Below are 17,912 nucleotides of genomic sequence, written 5' to 3' on the forward strand. Positions count from 1 at the left end.
TCTGCTCAGTGGGGAGCCTGCTTCCTCCCCTCTCTCTGCCTGCCCCGCCTACTTGTGATCTCTGTCAAACAAATAAATTTTTAAAATCTAAAAAAAAAAAAAAAAAAAAGGAAGGAAGAGTGAGGAGACTGGTGTGGCTACAGTGGAGTGAGCAAGGTGGAGAGAAGGAGGAGGTGAAGCCAGACAGGCATGGAGCAGGAGAGGGCATCTATCATTCTGTGGACTATTATTAGGACTTTGAGCTGAGTGTGCCAGGGAGACACAGGAGGGTTCTAAGAAGGATGACATGAGCTCATGTAAGTTTTAAAAGGATTCTTCTGGCCACTACAGGGAGAATAGTTTACAGAGGAGAAGGGGTGGAAGCTGGAATAAATGGGAAAGGGTGACTCCAACTGTCTAGGCAAGAGGCAATGGTGGCTCAAGTCAGGGAGGCAGCCTGCACTGGTGAGTGGTAGAAGATGCTGAGCTCTGGGTAAACTTGCAGGGTTGAGCCTGCTGGATTAGCCAACATAATTAGGTGCCACAAAGAAGGAAAAATAAAGCATGACTCCAAGTTGAGATTTTTTTTTTTTTTTTTTTTTTTTTTTTTAGTATGAGCAAATGAAAGATGGACAGAGCAATGCTTTGGTGTGGGAGAGAAGATCAGTAATTCCTCTCAAACATGTTCATTCTGCTATCTAATTAGACATCCCAGGGGATAAGAGAGTGGGGGAGGTCTGGCGCTTCGGGGAGATATCTTGGTGGGAGACGCCAACCTGGGAAGCATCAGATACGCAGGTATTGAAGGCCAAGGGTCCAGAGGAGATTATCAAGGGGGTGTGGATAAAGATAAGGGTACAGAACTGAGGCCAAGGGCTCTCCAAGGCAGGGAATCTCCTTAAAAGACAAATCTGGGAGTGCCTGGGTGGCTCAGTCAGTTAAGCATCTGCCTTCGGCTCAAGTCATACTCCTAGGGTCCTGGGATCCAGCCCCACCTTGGGCTCCCTGCTCAACAGGAAGCCTGCTTCTCCCTCTCCCTTTGCCCTTCTCCCCTGCTCGTGCTTGCTCTCCTTCTCTCTCTCTCAAATAAATAAATAAAATCTTAAAAAAATACAAATCGGATAAGAGAAAAAAATTTCATCACAATGAAGACATCCATCAACAAAGAACTGATTAAATACATATACATATATTTAACGTATACATGTATACTATCTCTATACATACATAGATACGTCATGGAATGTTATGTGGCCCAAAAAAGCAGAGCAGCCTTCCTGCAAGACTGGCTGGCATGCACCCTTTGGCTCGTCTTCCCTCTCTACCCCCAGCCAGCTTCTTGGAAGGGAAATGCACCAGGTGAATTCCCATTTTGGATTCCGGAGACCCTGGAAATGGCTAAGGTATGAGCCAGAAGGAGAAGGTCTCTGGAGACTTCATGGTAGAGAGCCAGCCTGCCCACCCTGGGTGCCAACCTCCAGACTGTTACTTGGAGAGAAAGACATTCTTATCTTATCTAAGTCATTGACACTTTGGGGTTAGCCTCTGTCACATCACACCTAATCAGAATAGGCAATCAGGAAACATCAGTAAGGGACGCCTGGGTGGTTCAATCAGTTAAGCCTTTGCCTTCAGCTCAGTCATGATCCCAGAGTCCTGGGATCAAGTCCCACATTGGGCTCAGTCAGGAGCCCGCTTCTCCCTCTCCCTCTGCCTGCTGCTTCCCCTGCTTGTGCTCTCCCTCTCTGTGTCAAAAAAATAAATAAAATCTTTTAAAAAATGTAAAAACCAGTCATATTCCATAATACCAATACTTGGCAATTTTTAAAGATTTTTAAAAATTTATTTTTGAGAGAGAAAGAGAGCATGAGCAGGGCGAGGGGAAGAGGGAGAAGCCGACTGCCCACTGAGCAGGGAACCCCGTGAGGGACTCGATCCCAGGACCCTGGGATCATGACCTGAGCCGCATGCAGATGCTTAACCAACTGAGCCACCCAGGCGCCCCCAAATTTTTTCCATTTCAGGTCACTATCCACTTTATTTCTTTTTAAGAATTATTTATTGGAGCACCTGGGTGGCTCAGTGGGTTAAGCTGCTGCCTTCGGCTCAGGTCATGATCTCAGGGTTCTGGGATCAAGTCCCGCATCGGGCTCTCTGCTCTGCAGGGAGCCTGCTTCCTCCTCTCTCTCTGCCTGCCTGTCTGCCTACTTGTGATCTCTGTCTGTCAAATTAAATAAATAAAATCTTTAAAAAAAAAAAAAAAGAATTATTTATTTATTTGAGAGGGGGTTGCGGAGGAAGAGAGAGAGAGGAAAGCAGACTTAGGAGCCCAGCACGGGGCTCAGTCTCACAAACCTGACATTGTGACCTGAGCCAAAACCAAGAGTTGGATGCTTAACCCGCCGAGCCAGCCAGGTGCCCCACCACTTTGATTTAAATCAGTGGTTTTCAGCAGCGAGCGGTTCTCCCTGCCCCCGCCCCCCACCAGAAGGAGACTCCGCAATGAGACATCTTTGACTGTTGTGATGGGGACTGATACTGTCATCTAGTGGGGGACCAGGGTGGCCTTCCCCAAACAACAAATTACCCATCATAGAATGCCCGTGGTCCTAAGGTGGAGAAACCCCACTGTAAATGGAACAGAAGAGGAAAAAACTAGAATAGCAAACATCAGAAGGCACTACCCAAAGTCAGGATAAATACTTCATGAAACGTTTGTATTTTTGTGTCCTCAGACACTATATGTCTCTCTCCTTGTGAGTCCTAATCTAAAAGGTTGGACGAAAGCTGTCCTGAGGACCACAGAACTGATTCCGACCTCCGGCTTCCAGGAGCTCCCATTCCACAGGGGATAAAGAAGACAGAATGAATTGATGTCACAATGGACAGTCATTTAAAGAAGGCAGGGGTTCCAGAGTGGACCTGGGGTATCAGCAAGGCGAATCAGGGAAGGCTTCTCCAAAGAGATGACGTCTGAGGGGAGACTGATGTGTTGGGAAGGAGCTAGATTCAGGAAGAGGACGCGAGCAAAGCCCAGGTGCCTGGACGGGGCTTGGTCTGTTTGAGGCACGGAAAGCTGGCCCGTGTCACCGCTGGAGCCAAGTGGGGAAGGGAGGGTGGAGGCAGGTGACGGAGGAGGCCAGCGTGGGTGACAGGGAGCCCAGTGGAAGGCTTTCGGCAGGGGAGGGGTATGGTGAGCTTTCTCTGGTTGCTAAAGGGAGAAGTAACTGCGGGACCCAGAGAGAAGCTGGAATACGCAGGGGCTGTTACGCCACGCCCCGGAGGAGGGGAAAAGTAGCTGAAATCTGGACAGGTAGAGCAGGTGAAACAAAGGGAAGCAGTGAGGTCAGGGGGCGTGGGGGTGTTGGGGGAGGGACTGCGGGGGCTACAGCAGCTGACGGCCCACCCTTCTCCCCAGGGCAGGGCGGGAGCTCGGGACCTAGAGGAACCGGCCAGGCAGGGCCACCCACCTGACTCACAGCAGAAACTGGGACAGCCCATGCTGCCCACCTACGTCCACAGTCCCCACTGGGGAATGCCACGCCCCGGGCCCAAACACTGGCTCCCCCCCGACCCCCAACCCCTGTCAGTGATGCCTAGATCTAGGCCTTCTTTCAGGGGTGCCTCCTCCAAGCTCTTCTACTTCCAGGTCTTTTTCTCAGTCCTGCCCTGATTCCATATGGCATAAGTGTCCGTGTCCTGTTCTCTCTCTCCATCAGGCTGGAATCCACTGTGAACACAGAGGGTGCTAAAACTACCCTTATCTAGGGCACCCAGCATCAATGCTAGGGTCCAGCATTTAGGCTCTGTCTGCCTGGTGAACTCCTATCTATCTGTCAAAACCCACCTCAAAAGGACCCTCTTAAGGGAGGACTTCTTGGACGGCCATGGTTCCTGGGTAACACAATCAGTAATTAAAACCCATCAATAGTGAATGCAAACTGAGCATTTACTATGTTCCAGGCCCCATTCCAAGGGCATTATAGTGGCCCTAGGGTGTGTGGGTTTTTTTTTTTTAAAGACTTTATTTATTTATTTGACAGAGAGATCACAAGCAGGCAGAGAGAGGGAGGCGGGGGGGGGGGGGGTAAGCAGGCTCCCTGCTGAGCAGAGAGCCCGATGCGGGGCTCCATCCCAGGACCCTGAGATCATGACTGGAGCCGAAAGCAGAGGCTTAACCCACTGAGTCACCCAGGGGCCTCCCAGGGTGTATGTTATCAATCTCCCTATTTGCAGATGGAAAATGGAGGCTCAGAGGCACATGGCTAGTAAGTAATGGGGCTCAAATTTGAACTCGGAGGACTTCAGTATGCGCTTCCGCAGCAGGTCTCTTTAAATCCATCCCTGTGAGATTGGTGCGATCATTGCTATCTCCCAGATGAGAAACTTCAGGCTCAGAGGGGGTTAAACAATGTGCCTAAGATCACACAGCACTTCCTGAGTTGAGCCAACCTGGCAGGTGGGGCAGCTGCCTCTAAAGCTTTAAGCTCTTAACCTTCCTCCCTTATCACCCCTTGTTCTAGGCTCTGAGGACCCCTGTAAGAAGGTGGCATTTGGGGGTGCCTGGGTGGCTCAGTGGGTTAAGCCTCTGCCTTCAGCTCAGGTCATGATCTCAGGATCCTGGGATCGAGCCCCGCATTGGGCTCTCTGCTCAGCAGGGAGGCTGCTTCCCCCCTCCTCTCTGCCTGCCTCTCTCTGCCTGCTTGTGATCTCTCTGTCAAATAAATAAATAAAACCCTAAAAAGAAGAAGAAGAAGAAGAAGAAGAAGGAGGAGGAGGAGGAGGAGGAGGCATTTGAGCTGATTTGGGGGGAAAGAGAGGTCTCAAAACTTAACAGGAGCCTTCCTATTTCCATCCCTTTGCCCATTCTTCTGCCAGGAATGTCTTTCCCCACCTAACAAACTCCTATCCATCCTTCAAAACCCAGCTCCAATACTCCACCTTGGAAACCTTTCCACACAAATCTCTCCCAGGCAGAGTCTGCAACACCCATCCTTGGGCTCCCACAGCCTGGGGTCCATAGATAAATGGAAGGTCTCGGTAGGAGTTAGCCCCACCGAGCTGGAAGCTTGGCTAGGCCGGGGCCCCAGTGGGCACAAAGGAAATTATTTTCATTTATTTATTATTAACATTTTTTTAAAAGTAAGCTTTAGCCCAACGTGGTGCTTGAACTCAAGACCTCCAGATGCAGTCGCATGCTCCACCGACTCAGCCAGCTAGGCGCCCCTAAGGCTAATCTTTACGTTAAGGAATAACTAATTCATTGGGAAGGGCACTAGAACTGGGCTCATTAAGGGTCCTCCGCCTCGGTTCCCTTCAGGCTCCGCTCCACCCTCGCCCCGCCCCTAAGCATGCCGGTCCCGCTCCCCGGACGTGGGCGGCCCGTGAGCATGCGCCCTAGACGCAACGCACGCCGGGAGTTGTAGTTCCGCCATCGGACGGAAGCCGGGACGGACTGCGGCGGGATGTGGCCCGGAATATTGGTTGGGGGGGCCCGGGTGGCGGCAGGTAGGTTCCCCGTGCTGGGGCCTCGCCTCGCCGCCCGGTTCTCCCCGCGGCGGACGCCCAAGACCGGCCTGGCCCTGCAGCGGAGCCTGCACGCGACGGCGGCCCGGGCTCTCCCGCTCATTCCCATCGTGGTGGAGCAGACGGTACAGCGGCCGCGGGAACTCGACCCGGCGTGGGAGTCGGGGGTCTCCGGGCCGCGGGCACTGCCGGCCTCTGACCCCCACCGCCATCTTTCTCCCACAGGGTCGCGGCGAGCGCGCCTATGACATCTACTCGCGGCTGTTGCGGGAGCGTATCGTGTGTGTCATGGGTCCAGTGAGTGCCCTGCCGGGATTGTCCTCTGCGCCTGCCCAGACCCTATGCGCCCCTCCTCCTCCGCGAACCCCCTTGACCTCCTGACCTCTCCCACCAAGGTTCCGCCTTGGTCCCAGTCTGACACCCCACTTCTTGGGCACATGAGCCTTCAACCCCCTCTTCTGGCCCCATCCCCCACCTCCAGCCCTTCTTCAGCCTCTGCTTTTCCCTACCTGATTTCTGACTCCCTCCCTCACCAGTGACCCTCCTCCCCATTCCTGGCTCTGATCCCCATCCCCCCATCTGACCCTCCTGAGCCCACTGACTCCCCCCACTTCCTGTGCTCCAGCCCCCTGGGGCCCTACCACCCGTCACCATCTCCCCTCCCTGGTGCTGAGTCCTCCCCAGCCGTCTCCCTTGGGCTCTGACACCCATCCCTGTTCGCTGACTTCATCCCCAGCCACCTCACAGTTGCCGGGGTTAGCCTGCTCCTTGCCCTCCAGCTGGGCCCACCCACCCTCCCGGCTTCCTTGCAGATTGACGACAGCGTCGCCAGCCTGGTTATTGCGCAGCTGCTGTTCCTGCAGTCCGAGAGCAACAAGAAGCCCATCCACATGTACATCAACAGTCCTGGTGAGCAGAGCCATCCCCCCGGGGGCCAGGGCCGCTTCCTGGGTCACTCCAGGTGACTCGGGGCAGACGCCCCCCACCCCACTTCCATCAGGAACATTCTCCCTCTGGAGGAAGAAAGGGTGCTGAGCTTCCTTCAGAATCCCAAAACTGTCTCGAAACCTCCAAAAGTTGCCTGGTCCTTGCTTTTAAGTCTAGGTTCCCAAACTGGCAGCCGAGCCTGCCTCTGATCACACATGTAACATCTTACCAGCCTGACCGTGTGGTCGGCATATTTTAAAATTAGTAGCTGCCACCACCAGCACCAACCCCCTCCCAAAAGAGAAGAGCTCATCTCGACCGAGCGCCCGCTGTGCCCTGTACTTGAAGCGTTTCATAGGCATTGAACTCATCTGGTCCTCGTGGCGGTGGCCCGTGGTTGGTCCGGTTCCCCCCGTCTGCAAGGAGCCACTGTTTGGCAGGCTGGGTAACTTGCCCAAGGTCACCCAGACCACACTGCCAGGACACGCTGACTCCAGAGCGTCCCTCTCGGCCACCACGCTCCCTGCTTTCCACCTTCCCTTGCAACTCTGACAGATCTGGTCCCCCAGGGGCCCGGTTACAAGGGCGGTAAGGGTCAGCTCGCTCTGGAGCACATGCTCTCCTCTCCCCATTCAGTTCGTGTCACCCGTTGCTGTCGCCTCCCTGCCCTCGGAAGTATTCATGTTTGTGACCCGGGCTTTAAAGGGCTGCCTCTACACAAGCCCCCCCCCCCCAAGGCCAGGGGCCGCACTGGGGGAAGGCTGGGGGCGAGGAGCCGGCGCAGCCCCTCACTCCTGCTGCTCACTCCGCCCCGCCCACAGGTGGCATGGTGACGTCGGGCCTGGCCATCTACGACACGATGCAGTACATCCTGAACCCCATCTGCACGTGGTGTGTGGGCCAGGCCGCCAGCATGGGCTCCTTGCTTCTGGCTGCCGGCACCCCGGGCATGCGCCACTCGCTCCCCAACTCCCGCATCATGATCCACCAGCCCTCCGGGGGTGCCCGGGTGAGTGCCGGGCCCACGCAGGCTGCTTTGGGATGGGGGTGGCATCTGGACAGAAGGACCAACTGGGTGGAAGTCACGGGTGAGTGTCAGTGTTGGCAAGTGTAGGTTTCAGAATGATTTCAGGTATGGTGAGGCCAGCGGATCGGGAAAGGACAGCCACTGGAAAGACCATTTGTTACTCACAGTTCCCGGGGCGGGGTGGGCGGGGGGCTTGCCCCGTCACGTTTGCCCACATGGGAAGCACCAGCGTCACTCAGGAGGCACAGAGCAGGGGTGGGGGGTGGATAGGGATTTTACTGTGGTTTCTGCAGGAAGGAACAGTGAGGCAGGGCCCACAGAGCTCAGGACGGGCTAGTCTGAATTATCTCAGCAGGCTCCGGGGGGATAGGGGATGGCTTCATTGTCTGGCCCAGGCCCTGGGGGCTGAGGGCAGGGGACAGTGGCCCTGAGTATGGGTGCCCTGTGGAGGAGGGGGGCACATTTGGGATCAGCTAGTTTGCCTGTGAAAACTCATGGCAGAGCTGGAGCTGTCCGCTGGCTCCCGGAATCCGCTTGCCCTGGGAGGGGCGAGGCTCCACATGCAGAAAATACAGTTAATACCGGAAGCTTTCCGGCACCAGGGTGCCTCCGACAGCTACGCATCTGACTCTTGATTTTGGCTCAGGTCACAGTCTCGGGGTTGCGGGATCGAGCCCCACATCGCATGGGGCTCCCCGCTCAGTGGGGAGTCTGCTTCTCCGTCTCCCTCTGCCCCCACCCCATCTCTCTCTCTCTAAAAGGAATAAATAAAATCTTTAAAAAAAAAAAAATACAGGAAGCCTTCCTGGTAGGAGCAAAGATGCTCCAGGGTGTGTGGGCCTCGAAAAGCCCCACTTCACCCGTCTGAATGCCCTCTCCGGCCTCCCTGCGAGTGGCTGATGCTTACTGTGACCTTCTCCTTCGTACCCTCAGGGCCAAGCCACAGACATCGCCATCCAGGCAGAGGAGATCATGAAACTGAAGAAGCAGCTCTACGGCATCTACGCCAAGCACACCAAACAGAGTCTGCAGGTGATTGGTGAGTGCCCCCCCCCGCGCCCCCACCCTCCTTTATTTTAACCAACATGCACACGTGTGGCAGGCCTTGGGCCAAGCCAGGGCCTCTCGACCCTGGCACCGCTGACCCTCAGGGCTGGACCATCCTCTGTCCTGGCCGCTGTGGGACGTGGAGCCATGTCCCCGGCCACCACCCACGGGATGCCAGCAGCACCTTCCATTTGTGACGACCAAAGCTGCCCCTGGATTCACCCAACCCCCAATGGAAATCCCCTGTCCTAAGCACTTTCAAAAGACCAGTTTGCAGAATCTTCATAAAAACTCACTTAAAACGGGTCAAAGGTTTGAACACTGTCCTCAATAAAGAATTTTCTAGATTGCCAAGAAATATAAGAAAAGATACTCATCATCTTTAGTGACGATATTTTAAAATGACATCATTAGGGGCACCTGGCTGGCTCAGTCGGGAGAGACGCGACTGCTGGTCTCAGGGTCAGGAGTTCAAGCCCCATGTTGGGCATGGAGATGACTCAAAATTAAATAAATAAGTAAAATTGCCCATATATATATACACATACAGATGTAACATATATATATTTTAAGATTTCTTTTATCTTTTTTTTTTTTTAAAGCTTTATTTATTTATTTATTTATTTCACAGAGAGAGCACAGGTAGGCAGAGCTATAGGCAGAGGGAGAGGGAGAAGCAGGTTCTCAGCTGAGCAGGGAGCCTGATGCAGGGTTCGATCCCAGGAGCCCGGATCATGACCAGAGCCAAAGGCAGCCACTTAACAACTGAGCCACCCCGGCGCCCCAATTTATTTATTTTCGAGAGTACATGGGGGGAGGGGCAGAAGGAGAGGGAGCGACTCCACACTGACCGTGGAGCCCGACACAGGGTCTCCATCCCACGACCCTGAGATCACGACGGGAGCTGAAACCAAGAGTCGGACGCTTAACCGACTGTGCCACCCAGGCACCCCTTGCGCATCTGTTTCTTACAAAAGAACATCATTAGTCGACGGAAAGGCCAGTTAAGGCCCCAGGGAGATACCATTTTAATCCGCCGGAAGAGCTAACGTCCAGAACCCGGCACCCGGCACCAGTGAGCACTGGAACTGGGACCGGAAGTGGAACTGGAACACTCACCCGCGGCGGGCAGGAGCGAAGAGGAAAGCCGTCTGACACCCCTGCTCGGGCTCAGAAGGCTCCAGACGCCCCGGTTCCCCTACTCCGCATGCACGCAGATGTGGGTGCTTCTGTCCACCAAAGCTGCGGGTGGGCGTGCCGACTGTCGTCCTGACTGCCTGTGTGCGGGAGCCCCACGCCGGGAGACACCCCCATGCCCAGCAGCAGCACAGCGAGTGCATTCTTGCTTAATTTACGCTGTGGAGTCCCACAAGGCAACGACAGAGACCCAGCCATGGCGACACGTGGCAGCTGGGCTGAATCTCGGACACAGAGTGCCGAGTAGGAAAAAGGAGGAAATACTCTGATTCCACATATTTAAAAACAAAAAGCAGCATGCTTATCTCTGCCGACACGCCACCATTAGGCTAGCGGTTACTGTTGGGCCAGAGGAGTCAGTGACCGGAAGGAGGCTCCCCCCAGGGGCAGCTGGGGACCTGGGGCTGGACCCGGTCTCAGTCTGGGTGCTGGCCACGTGGGTATGTGAAATTCACACTGAAACTGGCACTGTCCACTTGCATCTGGATGTGTGTTAGACATCAGGAACCAGTAAAAAAAGAAAAATGGAATGGGTATTTTACCAATGGGGAAACTGAGGTACCAAGAGGGGAAAGGCAAGGTCACCCGGCGAAGAAGGGACAGAACAGGGCCCCTGGACCTGGCCCCAGGTCTCCAGCTTTAAACACCCACCCCCCCCCCCCCCGCCTCTTGCTTCCCCTGGCAGAGTCGGCCATGGAGAGGGACCGCTACATGAGCCCCATGGAGGCCCAGGAGTTTGGCATCTTGGACAAGGTTCTGGTCCACCCTCCCCAGGACGGTGAGGATGAGCCCGAGCTGGTGCAGAAGGAGCCTGTGGGGGCGGCTACGACAGCAGAGCCCGCCCCTGCCAGCATCTGAGAGCCAGACCTCACCCTCCAGAGGAGTCGGGGGAGGCCAGGCGCCAGTCAGAAGCTGGAGCTGCAGCCCTGCCCACCCCTCGCTGCTGAGCCTGGAAGGGTCCCAGGAGGAACTCTGGGTTTGGGGCTGCCCCTCAGGGCAGGTATCTTGAATGAGACACTGTGATTTTCAATTAAATCTTTGTAGTCTTTGAGCCCTGTCTGTGTCACCTTCCCTGCCTGCCCCACGGCACGCACATCTGTGCCCTGCACGATGCCTCGTCTGCCTTCACCCCAGCCCTGAGGCTCTGACCTTCCAAGCCCCCTAACTGCAGCAAACCCTGCTGAGCAAAAAGGATATTTCAGGCACTATTCTAGAGGCCACGACATATCCTGAAGCAAACAAAATTCCCTGTCTTCAAAGAACTTACTCTTGTGGTGGTAGACAGTTTTTTAAAAAACCAGGGAAAGAGGTATGCAGAATGTGTGTGTGTGTGTGTGTGTGTGTGTGTGTGTGTGTGTGTAAGAGAAAGAGAGTACAGCTTTCAGGGGGTGCCCAGTGAAGGCCTTGCTGAGAAAGTGATGCTTGAACAAGAACAAGGTTTAAGGTAAGAGAAGGACAGAGCAGTCCAGGCAGCAGGCATAGCAAGTGCAAAGGCCCTGTGGCAGGACTGTGACTGCCATGTGGGAGGGGCCCCGAGGAGACTCATGGCTGACGTGAAGTGGTGGAGATGTGAACAGAAAGGAAGGAGGACAGAGCTTAGAAGGCCTGGTGGATCTGAGCAAAGAGGGACATGAGCCATGGAGGGTGCTGAGAAGAACAAAAAAGCAGGAGCACTATGGCTCCCACGGAGTACTGGGAGGAGTGCAGCAAGCAAGGAAACCGGAAGATGAGTTCTGAGACTTGGAATAACCAGATGAAAGCTGGTGGCCCCAGCTGGGTGGCCAGGAGAGGTGGGATTCTAGCCAGGTTTTAAAGGCAGAGTTGACGGGTGGAAAGGTCGCCAGAAGGCGCAGGTGTGGGGGCAGGGGATCAGGAGTCCAGTTTGGACACCTGTTACTTCTGGTGCTTGATGTGCCTCAGACATCCGGGGGAGAGAGGGTGGATAAATCTGGGGTCGGGATTGAGAATGAAAATGGAAAAGACATCATTGGGTATGTCAATAAACTAGCAGTCAGCCTGAGAACCGGCTGCTGGATCTGGCACAGCGGAAGTCACTGACCGAATGAGCAGGACCCCAGGTTCAGGGTTGTAGGGGCTGAATGCCAGCCTGGTGTGCACCCAGAGGGAGGGGGCGGGAAGACATGGGAGCTCGACACATTTTTCAAGAAACGTCATTGTATAAGGAGAGCAGAGAATGTGTGGCTGTCCCCAGAGGCGTTGTGGGGTCAATATTTCAACATGCATTTCTAAAAAGATAAATCTTTAAAAAGGCTACCAAAATACCATTTGCAAACCCCCATCCCCCCAAAAACAAAATCATCCCAAATCCAACCAGTGTGCAAATCTCCCCAGTTGTCCCTATGTTATTAGTTTGTTCGAATCCGCCTCCAGGTAAGGTGTATACCTTGCAACTGAAGCCTCTTTTAACTGCGGGTTTTCTCCTCCATCTCTCTCTCAATCTCTCCCTCTTTTTCTTCTCTTTCCTTGAAATTCAGCCTTTGGTCTTGTGGACTTCCCATCTGAATTTTGATGATGGGATCAGTCAGGACCGGCTGTGACCTCTGTCTGTCCTTGATATTTTCTGTGACTTGACGTATAAACGTAGAGAAGTCTGATCGGGTTCAGATTCCGCTTTCTGGCGAATGGCCTCTTAAGTGGAGGTGTGTCCGTCCATCAGGAGGCCCCCAAAGGGTCGTGGTCCCTCATTTTGTGACATTAGGGGCTGATGACAATTCGTGTCTAGATCACTAAATATTCCAGTAAAGGCTGCAAAGCGGTGCTACGTCAATCCTACCCTTAAAGCAAGAGGAGGGTTTTGGAGTTTGCTTTTTACTTATAAGGTGGGAGCCAGGCCGTTTGTACACAGGTAGGGATGATGCAGACGAGAGGGGGGACAGGTGATGCTTGGCTTCAAACTTTGACCCCAACCTCTACCTTGACATCATGGCCTTGATGTCACTCCCCTGGACCCCGTGCCCTGACCCCTTCTTTTCAGCGGACTTTTCCCTCAATCTAAAGTTCTGGCCGACCCCACAACCCGGGCCTTAGCCCAAATCCTCCTACAGCCCCTGACGTCACGCCCCAGGCGCCTTCCGTCATTGAGCCCGCCCCCGGCCGCCACCATCTACGGCGCCCACTGCGCCCACCGCGCGGGCGAGGAGGCGGGTTCTCTGGGGAGCCAATAGCTTGAGAGGGCGAGCAGAGCAGCAGCCAGTAGCCTTGGCCAGGGGGCGGGGCTATGGGGAAGGCCAATCATTGGAGGGACTCCGTGCGGCCACAGCCAATGGCTCCGGGGCGGGGGCGTAGCCCTGACCCCGACAGCTTTCACGACCCGGCCCCAGGGTTATGGCCGGGAGTGGGCGGCTGGCGCTGGGGACGCTGCATGTACCCGGCTGGGTGCGGGGATCGAGCCCAGCCGTACTGAGCCGCCTTCGGGACGCGGCCGTGGTGCGTCCGGGTTTCCTAAGCGCGGCCGAGGAGGAGACGCTGAGCGGTGAGCTGGAGCCCGAGCTGCGCCGCCGCCGCTACGAATACGATCACTGGGACGCGGTGAGGCCGGCGGCGCTGGGGGCGGGGTCTGCGATGGAGTGGGGGCGGGGCTACGGTGGGGGCGGGGTCTGCGGCGTTAGAGGTCGGCACGGGGGTGGAGCGCTGGGTTGTATGGGGTACGGTTGGGGCCGGGGTCTTGTTGCCCAGGGCCTCTGCGGGCGGAGATGAGGGCTTGGTCATAGCTGGATCCCTGACCTGGAACTCTGGGGTGTGTGGGGGACAGGGGCAAGGTTAGGAGCCGAAACAGGTGTGGAGCGAGAAGAGGGGGCGGAGACAGAAGACTTGAGTGGAGTCGAGTTGTGGGCGGAGACAAACAAAATAGAACGTTTCGGTGGGACCAGCACTGGGGACAAGCTCTGGGACTCAATTGGAACCTGAAGGCAGGTACAGAGGAGTGAGGCCGGGCCTAGTAGGACAGGGGTTGGGGTTCGTGACCCAGGATCTTAGGGTAGGTAGGATCCAGGTGGTAAGTTGAGGGTGGTGTCAAGGGTCATGCTGGGAAAGCCAGTTGTTTGCACTCTGCCCTCCCCCCACCCGTGCCTCAGTTTCCCTGTTCCCTCTGCGAGCTTCCTGGCTTGACGGAAGCTCTCTGTGCAGGCCATCCACGGTTTCCGAGAGACAGAAAAGTCACGCTGGTCCGAGGCAAGCCGGGCCATCCTGCAGCGCGTGCAAGCAGCCGCCTTTAGCCCTGGCCAGACCCTGCTGTCCCCAGTGCATGTGCTGGACCTGGAACCTCGGGGCTACATCAAGCCGCACGTGGACAGCATCAAGGTGGGCAGAGGCCAGAGCCTTGGATGGGGATGGGCCGGTGGGGTTGATTGGCCAGAGGTTGATTGGCCGCCATGCCCGCTCTTCCAGTTCTGCGGAGCCACCATCGCTGGTCTGTCCCTACTATCTCCCAGCGTCATGCGGCTGGTGCACACCCAGGAGCCAGGGGAGTGGCTGGAACTCTTGCTGGAGCCAGGCTCCCTCTACATCCTTAGGTACTGCCCAGCCAAGGGACCCCCATTCCCCCCAGTAACTCCTTAGATGTCCACCTAGCATGTTTCTCTTTTTCAGCCCTCCCAGCAGACACGAGCATTCCCCTGTGGCAGGCGGGCCACCTCACCCCACCCAGCCACAGCCTGTTTTCTCTTGCAGGGGCTCAGCCCGTTATGACTTCTCCCATGAGATTCTTCGGGATGAAGAGTCCTTTTTTGGGGCGCGTCGGGTTCCCCGGGGCCGACGCATCTCTGTGATCTGCCGCTCCCTCCCTGAAGGGATGAGACCGGGGGGGCTGGGGCAGCCGCCCCCAGCCTGCTGAACCCCCGGCTCTTTCCCCAGCTTCTCAGAGACACCGTGTTGGTGAATAAAGTTGGAGTGTGGACAGACTGGCCTGCCTTGCACTGGCTGTTCGCAGGGGCTGAGCCGGGCCAGGGAAGCCCAGGAACCCCCCTCTCCCCTCCCCTCCCCACTCTGGGAGCTGAGGTGGCTGGGGCAAGGTGCACCCGGGCTGAACACAATCATGCACTGAACACAGTCATGCGGAGGCAGTTCCTTTATTATGCTCCTTGCCCGGCCCACCTCCCCTCTGGTCTCCAATAAATAAGTCAGCAGAGCTCCTCCAGGAGCCTCGGGGGGCCCCAGGCCAGGCGTCCTTAGGCACCACAGCTGCAGGCAGCTGCCGAGAGCTGGGGCAGCCACTGCCAGCGGTGGTGGTCGTCAAGAAAGGCCACATCAGTGTAGCGGGTGGGCCGGCAGCAGGGCCCACCGTGGGCTCGGCCCTGGCCCCGCAGGTGGGCCAGCGTCAGGCCATGCTGGGTGCGCGCATCACGGGGGCAGCTGCCTGCACAGTAGCGGAAGACAACTGTCTCCTCCGACGCGTAGCCCAGACCCAGCTCGGCCACGGGTAGAGAGAGGCTCCACAGCTGGCACGGGGTGGCCAGGGCTCGGCGCGGGCGGGCCCCTGCAGGGGACAGAGGGGCAGCTGACAGTTAGTGGCGTCTGGGCGGGAGGGAGTCGGGGAGTCACACGGGGTCCAGGGGGTCCTTACCCAGCTGCAGCCTTGGGGTCCCTCGGAGCTCTTCCTCTGCCACTGGAGCCCCCCAAGCACCAGGGCCCCCGGTGAGGCCCAGCCGCAGGGACAGGATCAGCAGAGAGCAGAGCAGGACGCGTCCTGTGCCCATGGTGACAGGTGGGTCCTGATGGTGGGGAGGCCTTGCTCCCTCAATTTATCCCACTGCCAGGGCAGGGCCGAGGTGGGGGTGGGGGGAGGAATCACCTCTTCGTTGCCGCTGCTGTAACCACAGGATGACCCCCATGTCCCGCAGCACACACTGTCCTGTGTCTTCCGACTGGTTCCTCTGCCCCACTCGCTGTGTCTCCAAGAGTTAAGGTTCACCCCCTCCCCGCCTCATCCAGACATTCCGCAGACCCGTTTCCGACACCCCCTTCACTCCTGATTTACGAGTGTTGCAGCGGCCAGAGCCGAACTCAGGGCGGGCCACGGGGTCCCCTGCCCCACCTGCTTCTGGAAAGAAGTTGGAGGGGCCACTGAGAGCCCACCAGTGGGACCCCATCCCCACTCAGGGTGCCCAGGGTCTGGAGTCCCCACACTGTGCACCAGGTAGAGCAGGATTGGGGGGGGGGGGACAGGTCAGCAGGTAGCCAAGCTGTCACCTGGAGGATTAAGGCTTCACGCTCCTGTCTCCGGGCTCCCGTCTCCGGGCCCGCCCCAGCCGGCGTCAAAACAGGAAAAGGGAGAGGCCTGGGGTACAGCCAAGAACCGGAACACGAGGCTAGGAAGCTCACCCTGCAGGGACTCCTGTCTCTAGAAGGCCCACCTGAGGCCCCAGGGACCTCAGCCCCCTCCCAGCATTAGGGCGGGAGGGGCGGTTACACCCGCAGGTTCTGAGAGGCAGCAGCTATTTCCAGTGACTTCCATGCCCCTGTGGCCTCAGGGAAAGGAGGCCCTCCCTCGCCTGTGAAAGGGGCCTAACCCGGGTCCTTCCCACACAAGGCTCTGAGGACAGGTGGCACGTTTAGTGTGGGACACCTGCCTGAGGGAGGAGCTTGGGCGGGCAAGCCTGCAAGCCTGCTTTGAGGCCTGGGAAGTACGCAGAACCTGGGTAGTGCTTGAAAAGCTGCTCAATCTCACGGAGGTCAGACGGGGTGGGAGCCCAGGTAGGAGCCTGCAGCCCTGGGGGGGTGGGGGACAGCAGAAACCAGCATGTTTACCCATGGCTGGGGGCATGCATGCGATGCAGTTCCCCACCCCAGGCTGCCAGGGAGGGGTACAAACCCACAGTGGGGGAGCCTTCGCTCCAGAAACAGCCAACCCCCCCCCGCCCCCCTAGAAAACACCTGCTCAGGAATTCGTCCTGCACTGGTGAGCAGAGAAACATGGGTTCGGGAACCGCTGCGGGCTTTTCATGTGAGAAGAGCTAGGGACGGACCCCAACTCCGTCCGCGTCTTGCTGGTGTGGTTACTGTGGCACCTGCTGAGACCACCTCAGACAACTGTCGCTTGTCCAAAGTCACACTGGAAGCCAGATCCTGCCGCACACAAGGTCCTTGCTCCTAGCCACCAGGGCCTTAGCCCTCCGTCGCATGGCAGGGAGGCCCAGGGTCAAATCGACAGGCCAGGGCAACCCTGCCGCCCCCAAAAAGACTTGGCAGAAAGATGGGGAGGGAAGCTGGACGGACCTGGGACATTCCTAGGAATTAGCCTGTCATCTCTGGCATCTCTGCTCGGCGGCCAAGGGCCTGTGGAACTGGGTGGGGAAGTTTTCCACCTAGCATCCAGCCTCGAGCAAGACGGAAGCCCCACATCCTCCCCCGCTCCGCCCCCAGCCGGATCACACAGAACGGATTCAGGAGCGCCAGAGCCAAATTCCATTTCCAGCACTGAAACTGTCCACAAACTCAAAAAACCTTCCCACAGCAGAACACTGGCCATGCGAGATAAAATAGAAATATAACGGAGTCATCAGAAATACGGGGAGCCCTAGAAACATCGCTGGAAAGCTGAAAAAATAGGGCCCAGGGGCCAACAGCAACAACAAAAGGGCTTGGGATTTCGGGGCCGCTTTGGGAGAGCAACCACTGGCTGAGAACCACCTAACACGGCTCAGCCCAGGGCTCCTGGGCCACCGCGGTGCGAGGTGGGAGCGAAGGCAAAAGCATCAGCGGATTTGCCTGCAAAGCTGACTGCCCAGCGGCTCCCCCAAAGCCCCGAGGCGGCCTCAGGTCCCCATTCAAAGTTCTACAGCATAACAGTCAATCGTGAGGAGGCGTCAGGTAAGGAATCAGGCGTCTGGCAGAGACCAGAACAAGACAGATGCTTGAAACAAAACCGTGAGAGAAAGGATCAAAGGCCTTAGAGGCGACGTGATCTGAAAAGGAAGCCAAGAGCTGGAGAAGCACTTCGTGGGTGAAAGGGAATAAGCTACAACCAAAAACAGGGCCAGAGAAGCCAGAGCCAGAGAGACAACACCCCCCACCCCTGCATGCAAAAGGCTTAGGACTGAGAGTAGGCTCAGAGGTGTGGCGGAAGGTTCCAGAAGGAGGAGCCCGCGCCGGGTGAGGCGGCACCCAGGAAACCCCCAGGGTGACGTGAACTGAAGAGGCGGGACTCTGGGATTCGGGGCGCAGGGGAGGGACGAGGCGAGCACCCAGGAAG

General features: G+C 56.8%; 3 protein-coding genes across 4 annotated transcripts; 2 read left to right on the forward strand and 1 right to left on the reverse strand.

Moving 5' to 3' along the window:
* The first annotated feature begins 5,392 nt into the window (after nucleotides 1–5,392).
* On the forward strand, nucleotides 5,393–10,754 carry CLPP (caseinolytic mitochondrial matrix peptidase proteolytic subunit). The gene is made up of 6 exons (XM_032308138.1): nucleotides 5,393–5,630; nucleotides 5,731–5,802; nucleotides 6,318–6,414; nucleotides 7,254–7,441; nucleotides 8,393–8,498; nucleotides 10,389–10,754. The coding sequence occupies exons 1-6, from the start codon at nucleotides 5,445–5,447 to the stop codon at nucleotides 10,559–10,561; spliced, it is 822 nt and encodes a 273-aa protein (XP_032164029.1). The 5' UTR covers nucleotides 5,393–5,444; the 3' UTR covers nucleotides 10,562–10,754.
* A 2,233-nt stretch (nucleotides 10,755–12,987) lies between these two features.
* ALKBH7 (alkB homolog 7) lies at nucleotides 12,988–14,625 on the forward strand. Of its 2 annotated transcripts, none has more exons than XM_032308148.1 (4): nucleotides 12,988–13,252; nucleotides 13,850–14,023; nucleotides 14,111–14,235; nucleotides 14,312–14,625. In XM_032308148.1, exons 1-4 carry the CDS (start codon nucleotides 13,049–13,051, stop codon nucleotides 14,553–14,555), a joined length of 747 nt encoding a protein of 248 aa, XP_032164039.1. In that variant the 5' UTR covers nucleotides 12,988–13,048; the 3' UTR covers nucleotides 14,556–14,625. The 2 variants fall into 2 exon arrangements, with proteins under 2 accessions (XP_032164039.1, XP_032164047.1); XM_032308156.1 differs by having other exon boundaries at nucleotides 12,991–13,252; nucleotides 14,393–14,625.
* Nucleotides 14,626–14,775: 150 nt separating this feature from the next.
* PSPN (persephin) lies at nucleotides 14,776–17,680 on the reverse strand. The gene is made up of 2 exons (XM_032308221.1): nucleotides 15,285–17,680; nucleotides 14,776–15,197 (listed from the first exon to the last, which is right to left on the reverse strand). Exons 1-2 carry the CDS (start codon nucleotides 15,415–15,417, stop codon nucleotides 14,890–14,892), a joined length of 441 nt encoding a protein of 146 aa, XP_032164112.1. The 5' UTR covers nucleotides 15,418–17,680; the 3' UTR covers nucleotides 14,776–14,889.
* Nucleotides 17,681–17,912: the final 232 nt, after the last annotated feature.

The sequence above is a fragment of the Mustela erminea genome, chromosome 1, assembly GCF_009829155.1.
Source record: "Mustela erminea isolate mMusErm1 chromosome 1, mMusErm1.Pri, whole genome shotgun sequence".
Classification (NCBI taxonomy): Eukaryota; Metazoa; Chordata; class Mammalia; order Carnivora; family Mustelidae; genus Mustela; species Mustela erminea.

Excerpts from the sequence above, each read along its gene's own strand:
- CLPP (XM_032308138.1), top strand. The coding sequence starts at position 5,445 with ATGTGGCCCGGAATATTGGTTGGGGGGGCCCGGGTGGCGGCAGGTAGG. Across the intron at positions 5,631-5,730 it reads CCATCGTGGTGGAGCAGACG|GGTCGCGGCGAGCGCGCCTA; the intron begins GTACAGCGGCCG and ends TTTCTCCCACAG. Across the intron at positions 6,415-7,253 it reads CATGTACATCAACAGTCCTG|GTGGCATGGTGACGTCGGGC; the intron begins GTGAGCAGAGCC and ends CCCCGCCCACAG.
- ALKBH7 (XM_032308148.1), top strand. The coding sequence starts at position 13,049 with ATGGCCGGGAGTGGGCGGCTGGCGCTGGGGACGCTGCATGTACCCGGC. Across the intron at positions 13,253-13,849 it reads AATACGATCACTGGGACGCG|GCCATCCACGGTTTCCGAGA; the intron begins GTGAGGCCGGCG and ends CTCTCTGTGCAG. Across the intron at positions 14,236-14,311 it reads GGCTCCCTCTACATCCTTAG|CCCTCCCAGCAGACACGAGC; the intron begins GTACTGCCCAGC and ends TCTCTTTTTCAG.
- PSPN (XM_032308221.1), bottom strand. The coding sequence starts at position 15,417 with ATGGGCACAGGACGCGTCCTGCTCTGCTCTCTGCTGATCCTGTCCCTG. Across the intron at positions 15,198-15,284 it reads GACCCCAAGGCTGCAGCTGG|GGGCCCGCCCGCGCCGAGCC; the intron begins GTAAGGACCCCC and ends TGTCCCCTGCAG.